Source organism: Dipodomys ordii, unplaced genomic scaffold (genome assembly GCF_000151885.1).
Source record: "Dipodomys ordii isolate 6190 unplaced genomic scaffold, Dord_2.0 Scaffold88, whole genome shotgun sequence".
Classification (NCBI taxonomy): domain Eukaryota; kingdom Metazoa; phylum Chordata; class Mammalia; order Rodentia; family Heteromyidae; genus Dipodomys; species Dipodomys ordii.
Window position 1 is genome coordinate 1,472,797 of NW_012267304.1, and position 18,404 is coordinate 1,491,200.

General features: G+C 35.3%; 1 protein-coding gene across 1 annotated transcript in view; it reads left to right on the plus strand.

Annotated features, from left to right (window-relative positions):
- Nucleotides 1–18,404, plus strand: part of Il1rapl2 (interleukin 1 receptor accessory protein-like 2) — a 1,034,228-nt gene that overhangs the window by 991,654 nt on the left and 24,170 nt on the right. The window contains exons 7-8 of the mRNA XM_013025880.1: nt 8,330–8,475; nt 15,027–15,170. Of these exons, the coding sequence (XP_012881334.1) occupies nt 8,330–8,475; nt 15,027–15,170 (290 nt within the window). The remainder of the gene's footprint in view (nt 1–8,329; nt 8,476–15,026; nt 15,171–18,404) is intronic.

Consider the following 18,404-nt stretch of genomic DNA (forward strand, 5'->3'; position numbering starts at 1 on the left):
ATCTGTCCGGAACTGAAAGAGTGAAAATCAGTATGGACTGAGAATAAGCAGCCCTGCCATTAATCAGGGTGGGAGGACAGACAGATAAAGCCAGCTGCAAAGTTAACAGAAAACACTGCTTCTCCCAGGGTCATGTAGCAGTTGTAAAATGCCATAAGGAACCCCTCCTCCCTTGAGTGATTACTGATTTCCTACCTCGAATGCCCAGACCTGCTTTGCTATTGACATTTATTACAGGGGATAGGTACCCAATGGTTAAGTTACCCAAGCCTCATGACAAAATCCAATCCCCAGTTAATTTCCTTTTTCCCAGATACCACTTCAGAAAATCCAGAATTTACCACTATTTTTAAGACCTCCTCAAAAATCTTGAAATCTAAATTTTACAAAAGATTCTTTCTTACCTTTTTCAATCAAATATCAATTCATTGAGGGAGGTGTCCCTCCATGGATACATTTAAATATTATTTTTATCAGATTATAGACGATTCAGGTCTTTCACTAATAAGGCTTTGATAAGGAAAAAAGCTAACAACATGAGAAGAGAGGTTTTGTTCAATTAAATGCTGTTTTGCAACATGCCTTCTATCCCTCATATTCTCAATCATCATTCTTGGGCAATGATTATACATAATTCAAAATAATCACCCAGAGACTCTGCACAATATTTAGACATCAAAGGAAGACTCCATTTAGTTCAAGATACCATTTACAAAGAATGGAAACGGGACTTTAGAATTATTTACCCCAATTAAAAAGCCAGTAGGATTTTTCTATTTAAATCAGAGGCTAACAGAAATGTAATTAGACAGAGAGTAGAATGGTGGTTACCAGAGGCTAAGAGAGTAGGAGGCAGGCAAAGGTGAGGAAAGGTTGATTAATGTGTACTAACTTACAGTTAGATGGAAACAAGAAGTTCTGGTATGTTCTTGCACAACATACGACTATACATAGCAATAACGAACATTTTTTAAAACATGGAAGAATTCTTTAAAGTTTTAACCATAAAGAATTGATAAATGTTTGAGGAGATTGGTATGTTTAACTTGATATAAACATTACTCAATGTATTCAACATCAAAACATTAATGTTGCCCCAGTGATACATATTTTTTATGTTTTTATGTGTCAGTTAAAATATTTTTTAAAGTATGTGGGAATCTAGGCACTTCTTGTTCATTCTTATAATCCTACTTATTAGGAGGCTAATATCTAAGAATTATGGCCCAAAGCCAGCCTAGACAGGAGAAGTCAGTGAGACTCTTATTTCAAATTAACTACCAAAAGGCTGGAAGTGGGGCTGTGGCTCAAGTGGTAGAGTAGTAGCCTTAAGTTAAAAAGAAAAGAGCCCATAGCCTGACTTCAAGTCTCAGTGCTGGCACAAAAAAGGTATGTGGGAAAATGTGTACAGAGTATATGCCATTTATAAAAGGGACCTGTGTACCTATGGATTTTTAGATGTACCAGGTGGCTTGGAAACAATACCTCATGAATACTGGGGGACACTTGTACCGTACAGTTTACACCTTGTGTTCATTCTGTGATTTTTCACCAGTATATAGTGGCATGTTCTCTACAATCATAGTAATTATAGTGCAATATAGAGTGGTTTCACTGACTAGAAATCCTCTGTATCCCCCCTGTTCATTTCCCCTGCCCTCAAACCACTGGCATCTTCTTATCTATTTAATGTATATAAAATATTGTCTTCTTTAGAATGTCATAGCATTAGAACCATGTAGTGTATAGTCCTGTTTAGATTGACTTCTTTTACTTAGAAATATTCAGTTACCTTTGCTTAACATATTAGGTTTTCTTAGGAACTGTATCCATTTATTCATTGAGCTGTTACTGAGATCCCATGATGTCCCTAGCACTGCACTAGTTGCTGAAGATATAAAATATAGTGTTCAAGTGTGCCCTAAAACATAGCTCAACATTTTGTTGTTGTTGGTGGTGATTGTGGGGCTTGAACTTAGGGCCTGGATGCTGTCCCTGGGCTCTTTTTCTGGAGGCTAGAACTCTAACCACTTTGAGCCATAGTGCCACTTCTGGCTTTCTGCTTGTTAATTGAAGATAAGAGTCTCACAAACTTTCCTACCTGGTTTAGCTTTGAACCACAATCCTCAGATATCAGCTTCTTGAGTAGCTAGGGTTGCAGGCATGAGCCACTAGCTCCTGGATCCAGTGTAACTTATTTTTTTGTCAGTTGTCGGTTTGAACTCAAAGCCTGGGTGCTGTCCCTGAGCTTTTTTGCTCAAGACTAGTGCCCTACCACTTTGAGTCACAGTTTCAACTGTTATTATTTTAGGTGGTTAATTAGAGAGAGGAGTCTCACAGACTTTCTTGCCCAGGCAGTCGTCAAACCATGATCCTCAGATCTCAGTCTCCTGAGTAGCTAGGATTACAGGCCTGAATTTGCAATGTTTTTGGTTTTCAAGACCAGATATCCCTATGTAAACCAGGCTTGCCACCAATTTGCAATTGTCCTGCGTCTGCCTCTTGAGAGCTAGTGGACAGAATCTACTAATATAACATTTTGAAATGACAAAGGTCAGTGAATTATTTTTATTATGCACAGTTATTTGGTATGTTTAGAAAAATGAACAGATAAGAGGATACATTTTTATGTGTATCTTAGCATAATAAAAGTACTTTGCAGAAAGTATACAATGTCTCTCCCCTCAGTTTCCACATTTACCATATTGCTTTAGTGTGACATATTTGTTACAATTAATGAAATACTATAGATTTAATATTTTAAGTGAAAGTCCATAATTTAAAGTAGGATTCACCCTTTGTGTTATAGAGTTCCCTAGTGTTTGGGCAAATGTATATTGTCATATATGTATCATTATAGTAACATATAGAATACTTTCACTATCCTAAAAATCCCCCGCTACTCTGCCTAAACATATATCTCTTGGGCTGGGAAGGTGGCTCAGTGGTAGAGCACTTGCCTTGCACGCCTGAGGCCCTGGGTTCGATTCCTCAGCACCACATAGCAAAAAGAAAAAAAGCCGGAAGTGGCGCTGTAGCTCAGGTGGTAGAGCGCTGGCCTTGAGCTGAAGAGCTGAGGGATAGTGCCCAGGCCCAGAGTTCAGGCCCACGACCGGAACCCCCCCCCAAAAAAACATATATCTCTTTCCCTCTCATTCAAACCTCTAATAACAATAGATCTTTTGGCTTCTTACTTAGATTTGCTTTTTACTAAAAGACCTATGGTGATAATTATACAATTGGTAACCTTTTCATTTTGGCTATTTCTATTTCTTTATTTATTTTTATTTATATTTACATTTTGTTATTTTTTGGAAAGGTGATGATCAGAGGGTTTTTTTACATAAGTAAGTTAATGAGTACATTTCTTTATAAACACTGTTAATCATTCTGGCAATGTTTAATTAATCATTTGCACTTCTGTTTCCTCTGTATTTTTTGGTGAATTAATAGAAAATTTGTTTTTTATCACTCAATAACATTATCTCAATGTACCAGAGATGTTTATCTATTAACCTATCGAAAGACATTTTGGTTGCTTCCTGATTTTGGCAGTAATGAGCAAGGCTACTATAAATACAGTATATAAGGTTTTGTGTAAATATCAAAATGTGAAGGATGAATCATATGCTAAGACAATACTTAACTTTGTAAGAAGCTGTCAAAGTATTGTTCAAAAGGGCTGCATCATTTTAGTTTTCCTCCAGTAATGAATAATTCTCTAGTACACACTCTTTCCACTAAGATGCTCTGCTTCACTACAGTTTCAGAATCAACAGCACTAAACTTTTTGGACTTAAACCATAGCTGAAAATAATTTCTTCCCTTAAGTTGTTTGCTCAAGGATTTTGGCCACAGAAATGATTAGCTAAGTAATACAATCTCAATTGTTTTAAATAATGACAGTTGAGCTGTCCTATCCATGCATAAGAAATATCTTCATTTATTTAGAACTTTTATTTCTGTTATCACCATTTTGTAGTAATCCTCATTATTTTGTTAATTTACAACTAAGTTTAGACATTGGTAAAAGCTAGGCAGTTTAAGCTTTGATAAACCAGCTTCTCTTGAAGACAGTCTTCTAAAGAAGTAGAATTGAGTATATTTCTTGTCAACCTTGTTACCCCTTCCCTAAATTTTCTCCTACTTTCCCTCCCACCAACCCCCCCAAGTTGCACAGATCATTTCCAATATATTGCCTTGTGTATATTGCTGTTGCATTGGTTCCCCCCTTGCCCACTGATGACAAGCAATGTATTCATTACCTTACCTATGTAACTGAAACCACTCTGTATATCACCTTGACAATAAAAAAGAAAAAAAAGACCAAAATAACATAATCACACACATTTGCATCATTTATATTAGACCCTTCAAATAGAATATGTTTAAATGGCATAATCTTACACTTAACAGATTAATACTGAAAGTCTTCTGGCTTCCACTGCATATATTGTTCAATCAGTGTTGGATTTACAGATAAAAATGTTACTTTTCTGCTCATCTGATAATTGTCCTAGACATATACTAATTATTACAAATAAGGGAGACAATGGGACCTATATTTCTTTGGGTCTGTCTTACTTCAAAAACTATGTCCATATGACCATATAAGATCATGCTAAGTGAAATGAACCCCAAGATATGGACAGAAGAGGTTTTCATTTTTTGTTGTTGTTTTCAATGTACTATGTGATCTTTTCTTTGTTTCTTTTGTATGTTCTTCCACCTAAGGTATATCCCTGTTGTAACTGTATTTGATTTTGGTACCTTGTATCTTCTATATACATTCATCTAATTTGGGGAAGGGAAAGGGAATAACAAAATGTTGAAACAAGGACACAGGATGACCCATTAAAACAATGATACTCACAAGACTCTATGTTGGAAATGAACCTTACAACTTTGGGAGGTAGGAGTGGGAAGGGATAGTGAGAGAAAAACAAAGAAGGGGGTAATAATGCCCAACAAGAAATGTGCTCATTACCTTACTGATGTAACTGTAACCTCTCTGTACAGCATCTTTACAAGAAAAGAAAAAAATGTTATTTTTAATATTCATATGCTGTTAACTTATCTGCATTAAAAATTAGGGCTAACTGATTAGCTGATAACTCAATAAGGGACTGATTATTTTTTTTTAAAAAAAGAAGTAGAACGAACCATTCTGGATTCATTGATTTTTTCCCTTTCTGTGCTAGAAGCAAGGAAGAACCTTTCATCTGATTCTTCACCATGAGAACTGGTAATACTCTTCTTGACAGAATTCTTGACAATGGAAAGTCCTAAGATTATGTCACATGGAGTGGTTAAGTTTCAAGTTCATCCTAATGGTCTTCTAGAAATTATTAGTAATACATTTTAAAATGTATTTTAGCTACTGTATTAAAACATGAAAATTGTACATTTCAATAGACATATCAATGGGGTACCATGTCATGTTTTTATGAATGTTGATTTTGCATATTTAAATTATGACTGGTCTTGAGAGTCATTTGTAGACATAAACATCAACCTGGTTTTAAACAACAGAAAAGCAAGTCACCTTTAGATTTTTAAGAGCTGATAATTAAGACACGTCATATGTATTAATAGATAGAACAAGGATCATTTTTCAAATGCACCCTCCAAATTCTTGCTGTAGCCTGTGAAGATCTGTTTTTGGAAACTGCATTAGAAAGTAGAGCAAAAGCCTTGGTGGAGAGTAATAGGATCAGATTTCTGCCTCGTGCCTGGCAGAGGCTGTAGCTGCCTTCCATGTGAGACTTTAAATCAAACTGAGTTTGTGATGCCTATGTGGATTCCATCACTAAAGAGGTTGCTTCCATAACAGGTTACACAGAGCTAAAACAATTGAGTGTAGTGTGATTTACCAAGAGTAGAGAGAAAATGGAGATAGCAAAAATCAATATAAATCATGAGCAGAATAATTCTAATGTGTTTGTTAAATATATTTTGGCAGAAGAGAGGGGGAGGAACTATGGCTTTAATTAGGAAGAAAAGAAATTCACATAAAAACTTACAGGAAGCCGGGTGCCAGTGGCTCACGCCTGTAATCCTAGCTTCAGGAGGTTGAGGATTGCAGTTCAAAGCCAGCCCAGGCAGGAAAAGTCCACGAGACTCCAATAAACAACTCAGAAAACTAGAAGTGGTGCTGTAGCTCAAGTGGTAGAGCGCTCACCTTGAGCTGAAGATCTGAGGGACAGCGCCCCGGCCCAGAGTTCAAGCCTCACAACCGAGAAAAAAAATAAAAAAATAAAAGCAAACAAAAACAAAAAAAAACCCAACTACCTAACAGAAGATGTGATCTCAAAATTCAGTCAAGAAAATTCTTATACTTAACCTACTTCAGTGATGATACATGAAAAAGACAGAAGACTTATTCGAGTATAATGTCCCTATTGTCAACTCTCAGATATATATCTTATTCGAAGAAAGTAGAAATAAGATTACTTTTTGACGGTCATGGGGCTTGAACTCTGGGCCTGGGCACTGTTCCTCAGCTCTTCAGCTCAAGGCTAGTGCTCTACCACTTTGAGCCACAGTGCCACTTTTTATAAGATTACTTTTTAAAGCATGCATTTTGGAATATAATTTTGGCTTCAGATATCAATACATGACAGACTGACTCTAGAAACTCTCCTCCAACAATTCAACTTTAAGTCCTTCCATCTCTCAAAAAGGAGCCAAGAAAGGGTAAACCAATGAGATGTACAAACGAACTTTACAACTATGGTGCTGGGGGGAGGGCGGGAGATGGGAAGGGATGGGAAGGGGAAACAAAGGAGGAGGCAACAATGCTTGATAAGAAATGTACTCATTATCTTGCCCATGTAATTGTAACCCCTCTGTATGGTATTTTCACACAAAAAAAGTCAATAAATGTAAATGAAAATATTTTTGATGAGCCCAAATCTATACACTCTACTCAGGTAATAAAATTTTGATATTTAATAGCATTCCTTAGCACGTGCCTAGTACTATTTACTTTTAAATCATTCTATTCTTACAACAAAGGTATAATAGTTATTTTCTCATTATTCAATTGAAGCACCATTGAGTTAATGAATTTGTAAAGACCCAGCTTCTTGAGTTTACAAATAAAAGGCCTGAGTTTAGAATCAAGTTTTTTTTCCTAATCACAATTGTCCTCTTTCCCTCTCTCTCTTCTAGTATATATTAATTGTACCAACTTTATGCTCAGTGACAATAAATCACTGTACTTATATATCCATATAGGAGATAAGGATTATTTCTACACCTCAAAATTTTCATAATATTTGTATTTACAAATGTATGATTTTTTATTATTTTTTTAATTTTTATTTTTTTATTGTGAAAATACTGTACAGAGGGGTTACAATTACATGGGCAAGATAATGAGTACATTTCTTATCAAGTATTGTAGCCTCCGAGGATACAAATGTATGATTTTAAGCACACACCCTATAATGTAATTTCCCCTCAGTTTGATTCATGATTTGTTACTTTGGTCAAAGGCGGGATGTTAAGAAACTCAGCAGAGTATCCACTTCTATCTCATTCAGGAGGTAGCTGATTGCTGGTGATATGGTAACTCTTCAAAGAAACAGCAGTTGCACCCCTCAAGATAAGAAACATGGAGATTTAGATCTTCTGTAAAGAATATCTGTTGTCATCGATAATATCATTGGTCATTCATGATCCTTTGAAATTTCACTCACAAAAGCACAAAACAGGATTGGGAGAAAAGGTCACAGAAGACAAAGACAAAAGCAGGACAATTGTGGGGTGATATTTGGGAAAATTAAGACTAAAGGAGTTGAGGGAAACATGATTTTTTTAGTTGGTCTTGGGGCATGAACTCTGGGCCTGGGTGCTGTCCCTGAGCTCTTCAGCTCAAGAATGCGCTACCACTTGAGCCACAGTGCTACTTCCAGTTTTCTTGTGGTTAATTGGAGATAAAAATCTCACAGACTTTGCTGCCCGGGCTGACATTGAACTGTGATCCTCAGATCTCAGCCTCCTGAGTAGCTAGGATTACAGACATGAGCCACTTGCACCCAGTGGAAACATGATTCTTTGTGGGGTTGGGAGACAGAACTCATTACTCCATTGGACAACAGACTTCTCAAAGGTATCTTAATACACAAGGCTACTAACATCATTTGCTTTACTTGCCATATGGTCACATCCTGCAAGACTACTTCTTTTTTCCTCAACTTCACTCTATTCTCACTAGAGTCGTGGATGGGGAGGGCTATCTATAATCATTTATATGTAGACTCTCTATGGCTGTATTCTATTTAATTCAAACCAGTTCAGCAAAGAATGTTGTCCTTACTTTCAGACTCCTCAAAGAACATCTTGGAGAAAAAGAAGTTGAGCTGACACTCATCTTTGACTCAGTGGTGGAGGCAGACTTAGCTAATTATACCTGTCATGTGGAAAACCGAAATGGACGGAAACATGCCAGTGTTCTACTGCGTAAAAAGGGTATTTCTTTTATATATATATATATATATATATATATATATATATATATATAATTATGTTTTAGTTAACTACCAATAACTATTAAAGTTTAATAACTTTCCTGGCCTTATTTTATTCTATTAACCATTGATTTTTTTAAATCTTGCATGCTGTATATAATATGCCCTGAATTTAATATGACTGCCAGGAATTAAAAAGACTGAGTTGGTTTACATTGAGGCAATTGTAAGCAAACAAACCTTGCTTGTAATATTTTATTTAAAACTTGATTTAGATTGACATCCAATATTTTCTCCATTTTCACCTTTTCATGTTTATAATTCCTTAAATGAAATGCTGGAAAATATAGTATCAGAGGATATGCAAGATTGCTCTTTTATTTCCCAACTAAAATATAAATAAGTAGTGTTACATATGACATTCACAATTATTATCGTAAATAATATAACTTATATTAGGGGATATGACTTGGTATGATATTACCTTTAGGAGGCTCATATATTCCTAATTTGACATTTGTAGAAATTCCTCTTTGGTTCTTGTTTAAATAGTATTGTGTATAATAGGGAAAGAAAAGAAACTAAATTACAGGTAGAGAAGGTAAAGCCAGATATAAAAACAGCAATCTCAGTGGCCAGAGAAACTTTCAAATCAGATATTCCATTGCAGCAATTCTTGAATGTTGCCAAAGGCTAAATACTTTGTGTGCGCATCTGGCAAAGGATTTCTAAATGTACCAGAACAAATGTTCTTAATTGGTGTTTTTGTTGCCTGGACTATAGAACAATAGAACAGATTTGAGCAACAAGGTTACTGGTTATACCCACTGGCCAAGATAGAATGTTTGTTTTCTAGTCATCCCTAATACTTGAGTATAGCAAGAAGCTGTACAAAAAGCAAGGAGGTATTGGGAGAATAATGTTTCTGTTTCATATTGTTTCTTACCTCAGTGGAATTGATTCTGACTCAAAATAAAGAGTTAAGTATAAATGAGTCTGATATAGAATGTGAAGTCAGAAAAGCCAGGTTAAAATGATTCTCATTCAACCTGGTTCAGTAAGACTAATTTGTCTAATTCAACTCCCTAAGCCTTAGTTTGCTCATCTGTAAAATAGAGGCAATAATATCTATCTTCTGTACTACTTTCAGATTCAAATACTAATTATATAATGGATTGAAATGTATTGTGTCTAAACAATGCTGGTTATTACACTGAACCTGGGTAACTCTGCTGAACTTCTTTTTATATTACTAGAAATTCAAGTAGTGCCTAGTCACTAATAGGTACTTAAACTGCCTTCTGGTAAGATAAATGATTAAAATTTGTTCTCATTATTGAGGACTTGCGGAACAAGCACATGATGGGTACTGGGGAATAGACAGATATATATAATACAACTCAGGATTATGAGAACTTCAAAGTTTCCAAGTGAAGGTGAGAGACTGGATGTTACTTGCTTTTAGAAATGTTTTGGGTTTGGTTTTTTTTTTGGGTCCGGTCGTGGGGCCTGAACTCTGGGCCTGGCGCTGTCCCTCAGCTCTTCAGCTCAAGGCTAGCGCTCTACCACTTGAGCCGTAGCGCCACTTCCTGCTTTTTTCTTTTTGCTTATGTGGTGCTGAGGAATCAAACCCAGGGCCTGAGGCATGCAAGGCAAGCACTCTACCACTGAGCCACCTTCCCAGCCCCTAGAAATGTTTAAATATTGCTATTCACTTCTCTTAAAACTATATCTTTCAACAAAACCATTTTGGCTGGTGACATACCAGCTTGTCTCTTCTAGGTAAAAGTGAAAATGTAGTTAATTTATCTTCATTTGGTTCTCTTGGGTTCTCAAATATGTGACAGAACCTCAAAGAAGGGCATGAATCCCTGTGACCTTACCATAATATCTAACATCAGACCAAGATTTGTCTCTTTGAGAAAATTTAGATATTTCCTTTGGATTTGGACATTTCAGGTTTTATCACAACGTAGCCAAATCTCAGTGGCTGTGGTATTTCTACCTAAATATGAATATGGCTTACTTTATAGAATAATAACTTCTTAATGAGCTGCAATTCAAATAGTTGAAATGTCCATAGTGAAAATCATGGAGAAGAAACATATGATTAATCTTTCTACAAACTGAAAAAGTTCTTTGTAAAATGAAAATTCATGCCTAACATTTAATTTTCAAAGTTAGGATTTGGTAAAAAAAAAAAAATACACCATTTACTCATGCAACTTCTACCTGCTCCTACCACTACATTATTCTCTGGTGAACAATTATCTGATGAGTACAACTAAACTTTCATAAGAGATCTTTCTGAAATATTTCCTTTGGTGATCCAAAGAACTTTGACTAAAGAAACTCTTAATAATATTTCCGCTTCTCTGCACACATCCTTTTCTCTCAAAACAGAGATATCTCACTGAATCTCTCTTCATTCTCAGAACTACCATTCAACAGATCTCCCAAACCATAGAGGAAGCTTTCTTAAGCAGGATGTTATGACGCAATACTTTAAAGTAGGCAATTGATGGAGCATAAAAGTCTATTTCCCATAGCACTATAGGATGGAAAAATCCATCCTGTTAAAATACTAACAGCTTTGTAGCAGGTAAAGACCCAGTCCTCATTTCTACGTGAGGCCTCTTCAAAATGTTCTTTACCATCCATATTTCTAGCGACATTATTAGTACCATCACTTAGGCAATTTCTAAATATATTGAGACTATTCTACAGTTCTATTTTTCTTCTCAGCCCTCAGCAGAATCTCTCTTAAGGTTCTTTTCATTAGTAATGCACTCTCCAAACTCTTTGAGCTTCTTCACATCACCCAGTTCTAAAAGACACCTCCACATTTTTAGGATTTTATACAGAAGCATGCTACTTCTCTGCATCAAGTTATGTTTATTTGGCCCCCATGACAAAATACCTTACACTGAATCATATGCTAAAACAGAAAGTTGTTGATTACAGTTCTAGAGGCTGTGAGTTGTCCAAGATCAAGGTGTTAATATAGTACTTTTGGTGTCTGATAAGGGAACATTGTCACAAATAGTGCATTCTATGTATCCTCACATGGCAAAAAGTGGCAAACCGCTTCCCCTTTCAACATGACAACATTAATTCTATTCATGAGAGTAGAACTCTTATGATCTAATCATCTCCCACAGGACCCACATTTTAATACCATCAATTTGGGGAATTAGAGTTCAACATATTAATATGTTTTCCACTGCTAAAGATAAAATCTAGGGCCTCTCACACACCAACCAATTACTCTACCCTAGTAGAGTAATATGCTAAGCCATATCCCCAGTCCAGCACAACATATGAATTTTGAGAGGACACCAACAGATCACAGCAGAAGTCCTCAGGTGGGGTCTTCTAAACTGCTTCCCAAAGTGAGTTTGCTAAAACATTGCTTCTCTCTGGTCCCTTGACTTCAGCAACTATTTGTTTCACATTATAATAGTTGATCTTTGGGCTCACAGTAAGGAATAAACTACATTCAAACTTAAGAAGGTTAAGAACTACACATGTACTTTGCTTGCCTAGAAAAAAATGTTTGCTCTCTGTCTTATGAAGTGTCTATATATGAAATAGCCAAATAAAATTACTTTATGCTTCTCAGTAACAAAATGTCCCTAAAAGTATAGATAATGCTGACATGGAAGATGGCAATTGCAAACAACACAAAAGAAATGCCAAATGTCATGTGGTCAATGGTAATTCGACCCTCTGATTATAGTATAGATGTTTCCTTTTTGATGGGACTGCCTGGACTGAGTTAAAGAATACTTGTTGGGCCTCAGAGCCTAGGTCCACAGTTTTTAACTTAAACAGCCATCATTATGTAATATCTTTCAAAGACATTTTTATAAACTGGACCCCAAACCACAAAGGTGCTTTTCACACCATAGTTTTCCTCCAGAAATTTACTACTGAAAAAGGTGTCCGCTGCTGGGAAGCACAAATTGTTCCTGCTGCCTAAGTTTCCATCTACCTAATAGCAACTCTGCTCTGTAAATAACATAGTAGTTTCTGGGGAAAAATCACTTTCAGTGCCTATGTAAACAGTTGAAAACTGTTCTGACCAGAGAGGAAAAGAAGGAGAGAGAACAAACACCAAACCATTTGCAGAATAAAATGAATATCTTACAGCAGGAAAATCATTCTAAATCAAGTTAACTAATATCCAAAGGTGAAAAAGAGATTGTTTTACAGAGTAACACGGTTTATTACCTCAAAAGAGCACTACTGATAAGATATTATTGATATACTAGTGGTGAGAAAACAAGTGAAGATTTTATCTTCATCCCAACACAGAGCTCTTTAGCTTGTTTTGTCCAGCACACAGAAGTAGGCAGTAGTTTCTGGGGAGTCTACTTAGAGAGTAGGAGGCAGGGTTAATGTATGGTTGGGCAGAGATTTTCTTTTTACCTAAAATTTTGTAGCTTAATTTTCGTGACTTCCTGTTGTAGCAGTTAATGCAGAGACAGATTCGTTTCCTATCCCCACTCATTAAGCCCTTCATAATGTTCCTTACTGACATAGTTCCTCCTTTACAGTGTCCTGATTCTTTTTCTTTGTCTTTCCTTCCTCTTTTCCTCTTACCGAAAAAGAATTAATTTTTTTTCCATTCCTACTCCATTATTTTCCTAATTGGACGAGCTATGTCTGGCCACTATCAACTTTTCTCTCCTCCATTTCTTTTATTTTTATTTTTAAATTTTATTGTCAAGGTGATATACAAAGTGGTTACAGTTACCTAAGTAAGGTAGTGAGTACATTTCTTGTCAAACTTCTTCCCCCTCTCTCATTTTGCACCCACTTTCCCTCTCTCCACCTCCAGTTGTAAAGATCATTTCCAACATAATGTCTTCCCTACAAAACCTAATACCATTCTTCATACATAGGATTACAGAGAGGCCCTTCTTCATCCTTGTCTATGGTTACAGGATTGTGCAGTATACACTTGCCAAATGAAGTTTCTGAAACATGTCCAGTTCTTTTATTCTGCTTGATAAACTGTAGTTTTTCTTCTTCCTTTGGAACTGAAAAGGTATATGGAACCAAAATTTACTACAAGTCACAAGTTGTCAAGAAGTATTCACCAAAGTATTATGGAACACAATGTCATTTTCTAGAATAGAATGTATAAAGCTGTGCAATATTATATAGAGCCTTGAATTTGAAGTTAAGACAGCTTGAGCTCATGTCCCATTTGGGCCACTTCTTAGGTATATTACCATAGATAAATGACTTCAATTACTGAATCTCACATTTTTCATATAGCAAAGCTTTAATATTCCTATTATAGAGTAGATAATAGACTGGCTAAAGATTTTATCATATAATACTTTCATGTTATATGCTTCTTCTTTTTATAGAACATACTAAGTGGATCTTGTTATATTATATCTATTTTCTCTAAAGCAATGATCCTAGAGAAAGATTGACTATCTGGTTTTCTGTCTTGGTCAGAAATCTGAGTTTGACAGTCAGATTTGACAACCAAATTTCACATTCCCCTTTTCAGTCTCTAGTTACATGACAAGCTGAGTTAGTGATTGAAGAATTGCTCGGTAATTATGAAATTAGATTAAAGGGAGGTCAGTTATCTCGTAGGCAATAGCATTTGATTAAGTTGAAACTACTGAATGTGCTTATCCTGCAGTAGCAAATATATCTCTGCCATATCTCTAAATTATCCCAACTCCATTTTTCTAAATCTATATACCATCCTCTCTTTTGATGTTGCACTCTTTATATTTCTTAATATCACTAATTAAGCTATAGGTAATTCACTGTTCTTTGAGAGTGAGAGACATTATGCCTCCTTCCATTATGTAAATGTTTTTGGAATGCCCCACTGGATCAGCTTAAGTATGGCATAGCCTAGTGTTGGCTGAAAAGGCTAAGTTATTAGCCTGGAGTTCTCATTCTTTTTTAGTTCCACTGGGCATATTATGTCACATATATATTATAGTCATTTATTCAAATAAGTGGGGAGAAATGAGTAAACTAATTTCCCCTGCTTACTTTTTATTAGATTATGTATTGCTGGAGTTGAATGAAAAAGTTAAATCTTGCAAGCTCATTAGATTTTATTTGATTCTCAAAATAATTTGATGATGTTGTTCTCCTGTAGAATAGGGCCTGTGGCCTGAGAAGTACAGGATGGTAATCTTGCTAAATCAGTAAGATAATTCAACAAAAACAAAAAAACATTGACCTTGAAATGAGAGTAAAGCAGATTTACTAGTTCCCTCAAAGTTAAAGAAAAAGTATATTTGTGAAAATAAGAAGTATACATAAAAATTGGGAGTGACTATTCCTTTGTCAGACAGACTATCTGTAGTAGAATATTATTTAAATATTTAGAAAAGAGCTAGTTTTACAATGCATTTGATTCATGCAAATATGTTAAGAGCAATGAATTAAGCACTAAAATTGTCAGGAGGAAAGTAGAATCTGTAATACATTCTCCATATTGGAGATATGAGAAAAGAACTGTTGACAGTCTAATACATTTTTTCCTGTTTATTCTGTTTGCTTCAGATTTAATATACAAAATTGAACTTGCAGGAGGTCTGGGAGCAATCTTCCTCCTCCTCATAATGTTAGTAGTCATCTACAAATGCTACAACATTGAGCTTATGCTTTTCTACAGACAACGTTTTGGAGGGGATGAAACTACTGATGGTAAGTTGTCTCTTTTTGTCTAAATGCAATTAAACAACCTTTATTAGCTGACTATGGTGGCAAACCCTTGTAATTCCAGGTACTTGGGAAACAAGCAGAAGGATCATGAGTTTAAGACCAGCAGGAAAAAAGTTAGAAAGACCCTAAACCCAAAAATGAAATAAAAACAAAAGGGCTAAATGTGTAGTTCAAGTGGTAGAACACTTGTCTAGTGAAGCTCGAGGTTCAATCTCCAGTAACAGAATGAAGAGAGACATTTGTTTATGGTTATGTAAGAGACTATTCCTATGCATAATAAATACACACTTAAATATTTAGGGGTCAATGGGCAATGACATATACAACTTACTCTCAAATAGCTTAGAAAAAGGTCATCTCTGAAGAAAGTAAAAAGAGGCAAAATACTAATTATAAGTGAAATATCTTAACATATTCATGCATGTTTTTGATATAACTATTTTCATGTTGCTATGTTTGAAATTATTTCTGACTAAAGAGATATTAATTTCTCAGGAGATGAAACAATTTCCATCAAAGCTCTTTCTCTTAGTTAAAAACAAGGATCAATTCAATTAGATTTTGTCTCAAAAATTGAAACGTTAGTAAAGGGAAATGTTTGCCCATTACTTTCATGAAGAAAACAAACAAGCCTGGAAGAAACAGATTAAAATCTATGGAGATATTCCTTTTACAGCTCAAAGTACATGAACTTACATATTTTGGATGCTTGTAGCATCATTCCTAAAGATGACTCAAAATATACAAATTCAGAATATGTTTTGTAATTTTCAAATATCTACTTTGGGAAATTTGATGAAGTCTCATAAAGCATTGCACTAAACCTTATGGTTTCAATATTATAAATTACTTATTTTTTTCCCAAAACATAGCAAAACATTTTGATATCACTATTTGTATTAAAAAGTTCTCACCCCCAAACTATTGTAAGACTGGAAAATAAGTATATAGAACACCTTATGTAAGCCAAATATTTTAATGGACACCATATAAAGCATATCTTTAAAAAGCGAAATTTAAACTGGGTGCCAGTAGCCCCTGCCTGTCCTCTAATCCTAGCTACTCAGGTGGCTGAGAAATGAGTCAAGGTGCAAACCCAGCCCAAGCAAGGAAAGTCTGTGAGACCCTTATCTCCAATTAGTCACAAAAAAAGCTAGACATGGAGCTGTGGCTCAAGTGGTATAGTGTTAGCCTTGGGCAAAAAGTTTTCAAGGACAGCAACCAGACCTGGAGTTCAAGTGTCAAAAACGGTAAAGTTAAAGCTTAGGGGTTATTTTTCTTGAATTATGAAGGATTAAGAAGATTTTTTGCAGGGCATTTTAAATTGATGTTCTTATCTCAAAGAAAGTAGTAATGATACATGTAATATCAAAAATTTTGCGGAAACTTTCACTTTGATCTTATTGTTACTATAAATGGTGATAGGAGTGTATTTTAATTGACTTCTATTCTCTCAGTAAATTAAAGCAAGGATACTTGATGAGCACATATACACGCTTATTTTCAAGGCATGCATTACCCTGTAATTATAGCAGAAAGTCTAAAGACACTACAGAGTGTTGTTCAAATTTTTCTTCAAAATGAAAAATTAGAGCCTTTTCTGGTTATAATTGTTTACTATGGTTTATATATATATATATATATATATATGAAAATGTAGTCAGATATATTGTTTCTGTATGCAAGAGTTAATATTTAGAAATTAGATTTGCTTAATATAATTTTTTCCAAGTCTTTCCATTTCCTAACAAATGGGGCAATGTCATTCTTTCTGATGGAGGCATAGAATTCCATTGTGAATATATACCACATTTTCTTGATCCATTCATCTACTGAGGGGCATCTGGGTTGGTTCCATATCTTAGCTATGGTAAAGAAAGCTGCAATAAACATAGTTGTGCTGGTAGCTTTAGTGTGGTCTTGTTTGTGAACATTGGGTAAATGCCTAAAAGTGGTCTTGCTGGGTCCTATGGGAGCTCTATGTGGAGTCTTTTGAGGAACCTCCATACTACTTTCCAAAGTGGTTGAACAAGTTTACACCCCCACCAACAATGCAGTAAGGTTCCCGAAGTAAGCCAGGCCCAAAGAAACATAGGTCCCATGGTTTCCCTTATTTGCAATAACTAGTTATGTCTGAGTCAAGCAGAAAAGGTCAGTTAAGTTGATGTTAGGGAAATGAACGGTAAGATATGTATTCAAATGTTTTTTCTTTCATGTGATTGTTTCTAACACATTTATAAGATTACTTCTTTGTTGCTTTGTATGTACCTCCCCCACAGCATAACCCTTGCTTTCACTGTATTTGATGATGTTATAATTTGTGGAGGGGAAGGGAAAAAACAAATCGTTTAAATAGGGATACAGGTGGACCCATTGCAACAATGAGACGTACAAGTCGTTATGTCAAAAACGAACTTTACAACTTTGGTGAGGGGGAGGAGGATTGGATGGGGGAGTGGGGGGAGGATGGGATGGGAAGGGGAAACAAAGGAGGAGGCTACAATGCTTGATAAGAAATGTACTCATTATCTTGCCCATTTAATTGTGACCCCTCTATACAGTATTTTCACAAAAAAAAGAAATTAGATTTGCTATTTGTACACTTAAAATAATTAGATGAAATATGTTATGAAGGAAAACATTACTGTTTTCTCTTAGTGTGCCAAAAAGTGGATAAAGGTTCAATAATGAAGATTAAAAATATATACCCTCTTTACAAAAGAAGATGAAAGTAAAGCTCCTGTGGTTTACTTTTTTGCCAATATTATGAACAATTTAATTTGTTAATCTCTATAATAAGTGATACAATTCATTTGTTAATCTGCAATAATGCATTACTTTTATCAGCAGAGTAACTGATGATACAGTTAGCATACTGGTGTAATATTAAGTTAATGTGGATATAATTATATCTATAGGTCTCAAAAATTCCATTTTGTGTATTACAAAGCCATAATAATAAAAACAGCTTGAAACTGGCACAAAAAATTAGGCCTGAGGACCAATGGAATTGAACAGAAGATCCATAAATGAACTCACAGACCTATAGCCACATAATATTTTTTTATTTTAATTTTATTTTATTTGTGAACATACTGTACAGAGGAGTTACAATTACATGCGCAGGATAATGCGTACATTTCTTACCAAGCATTGCAGCCTCCTCCTTTGTTTACCCTTCACATCCCTTCCCAGCCTCCCCCCTCCCCCGCAATC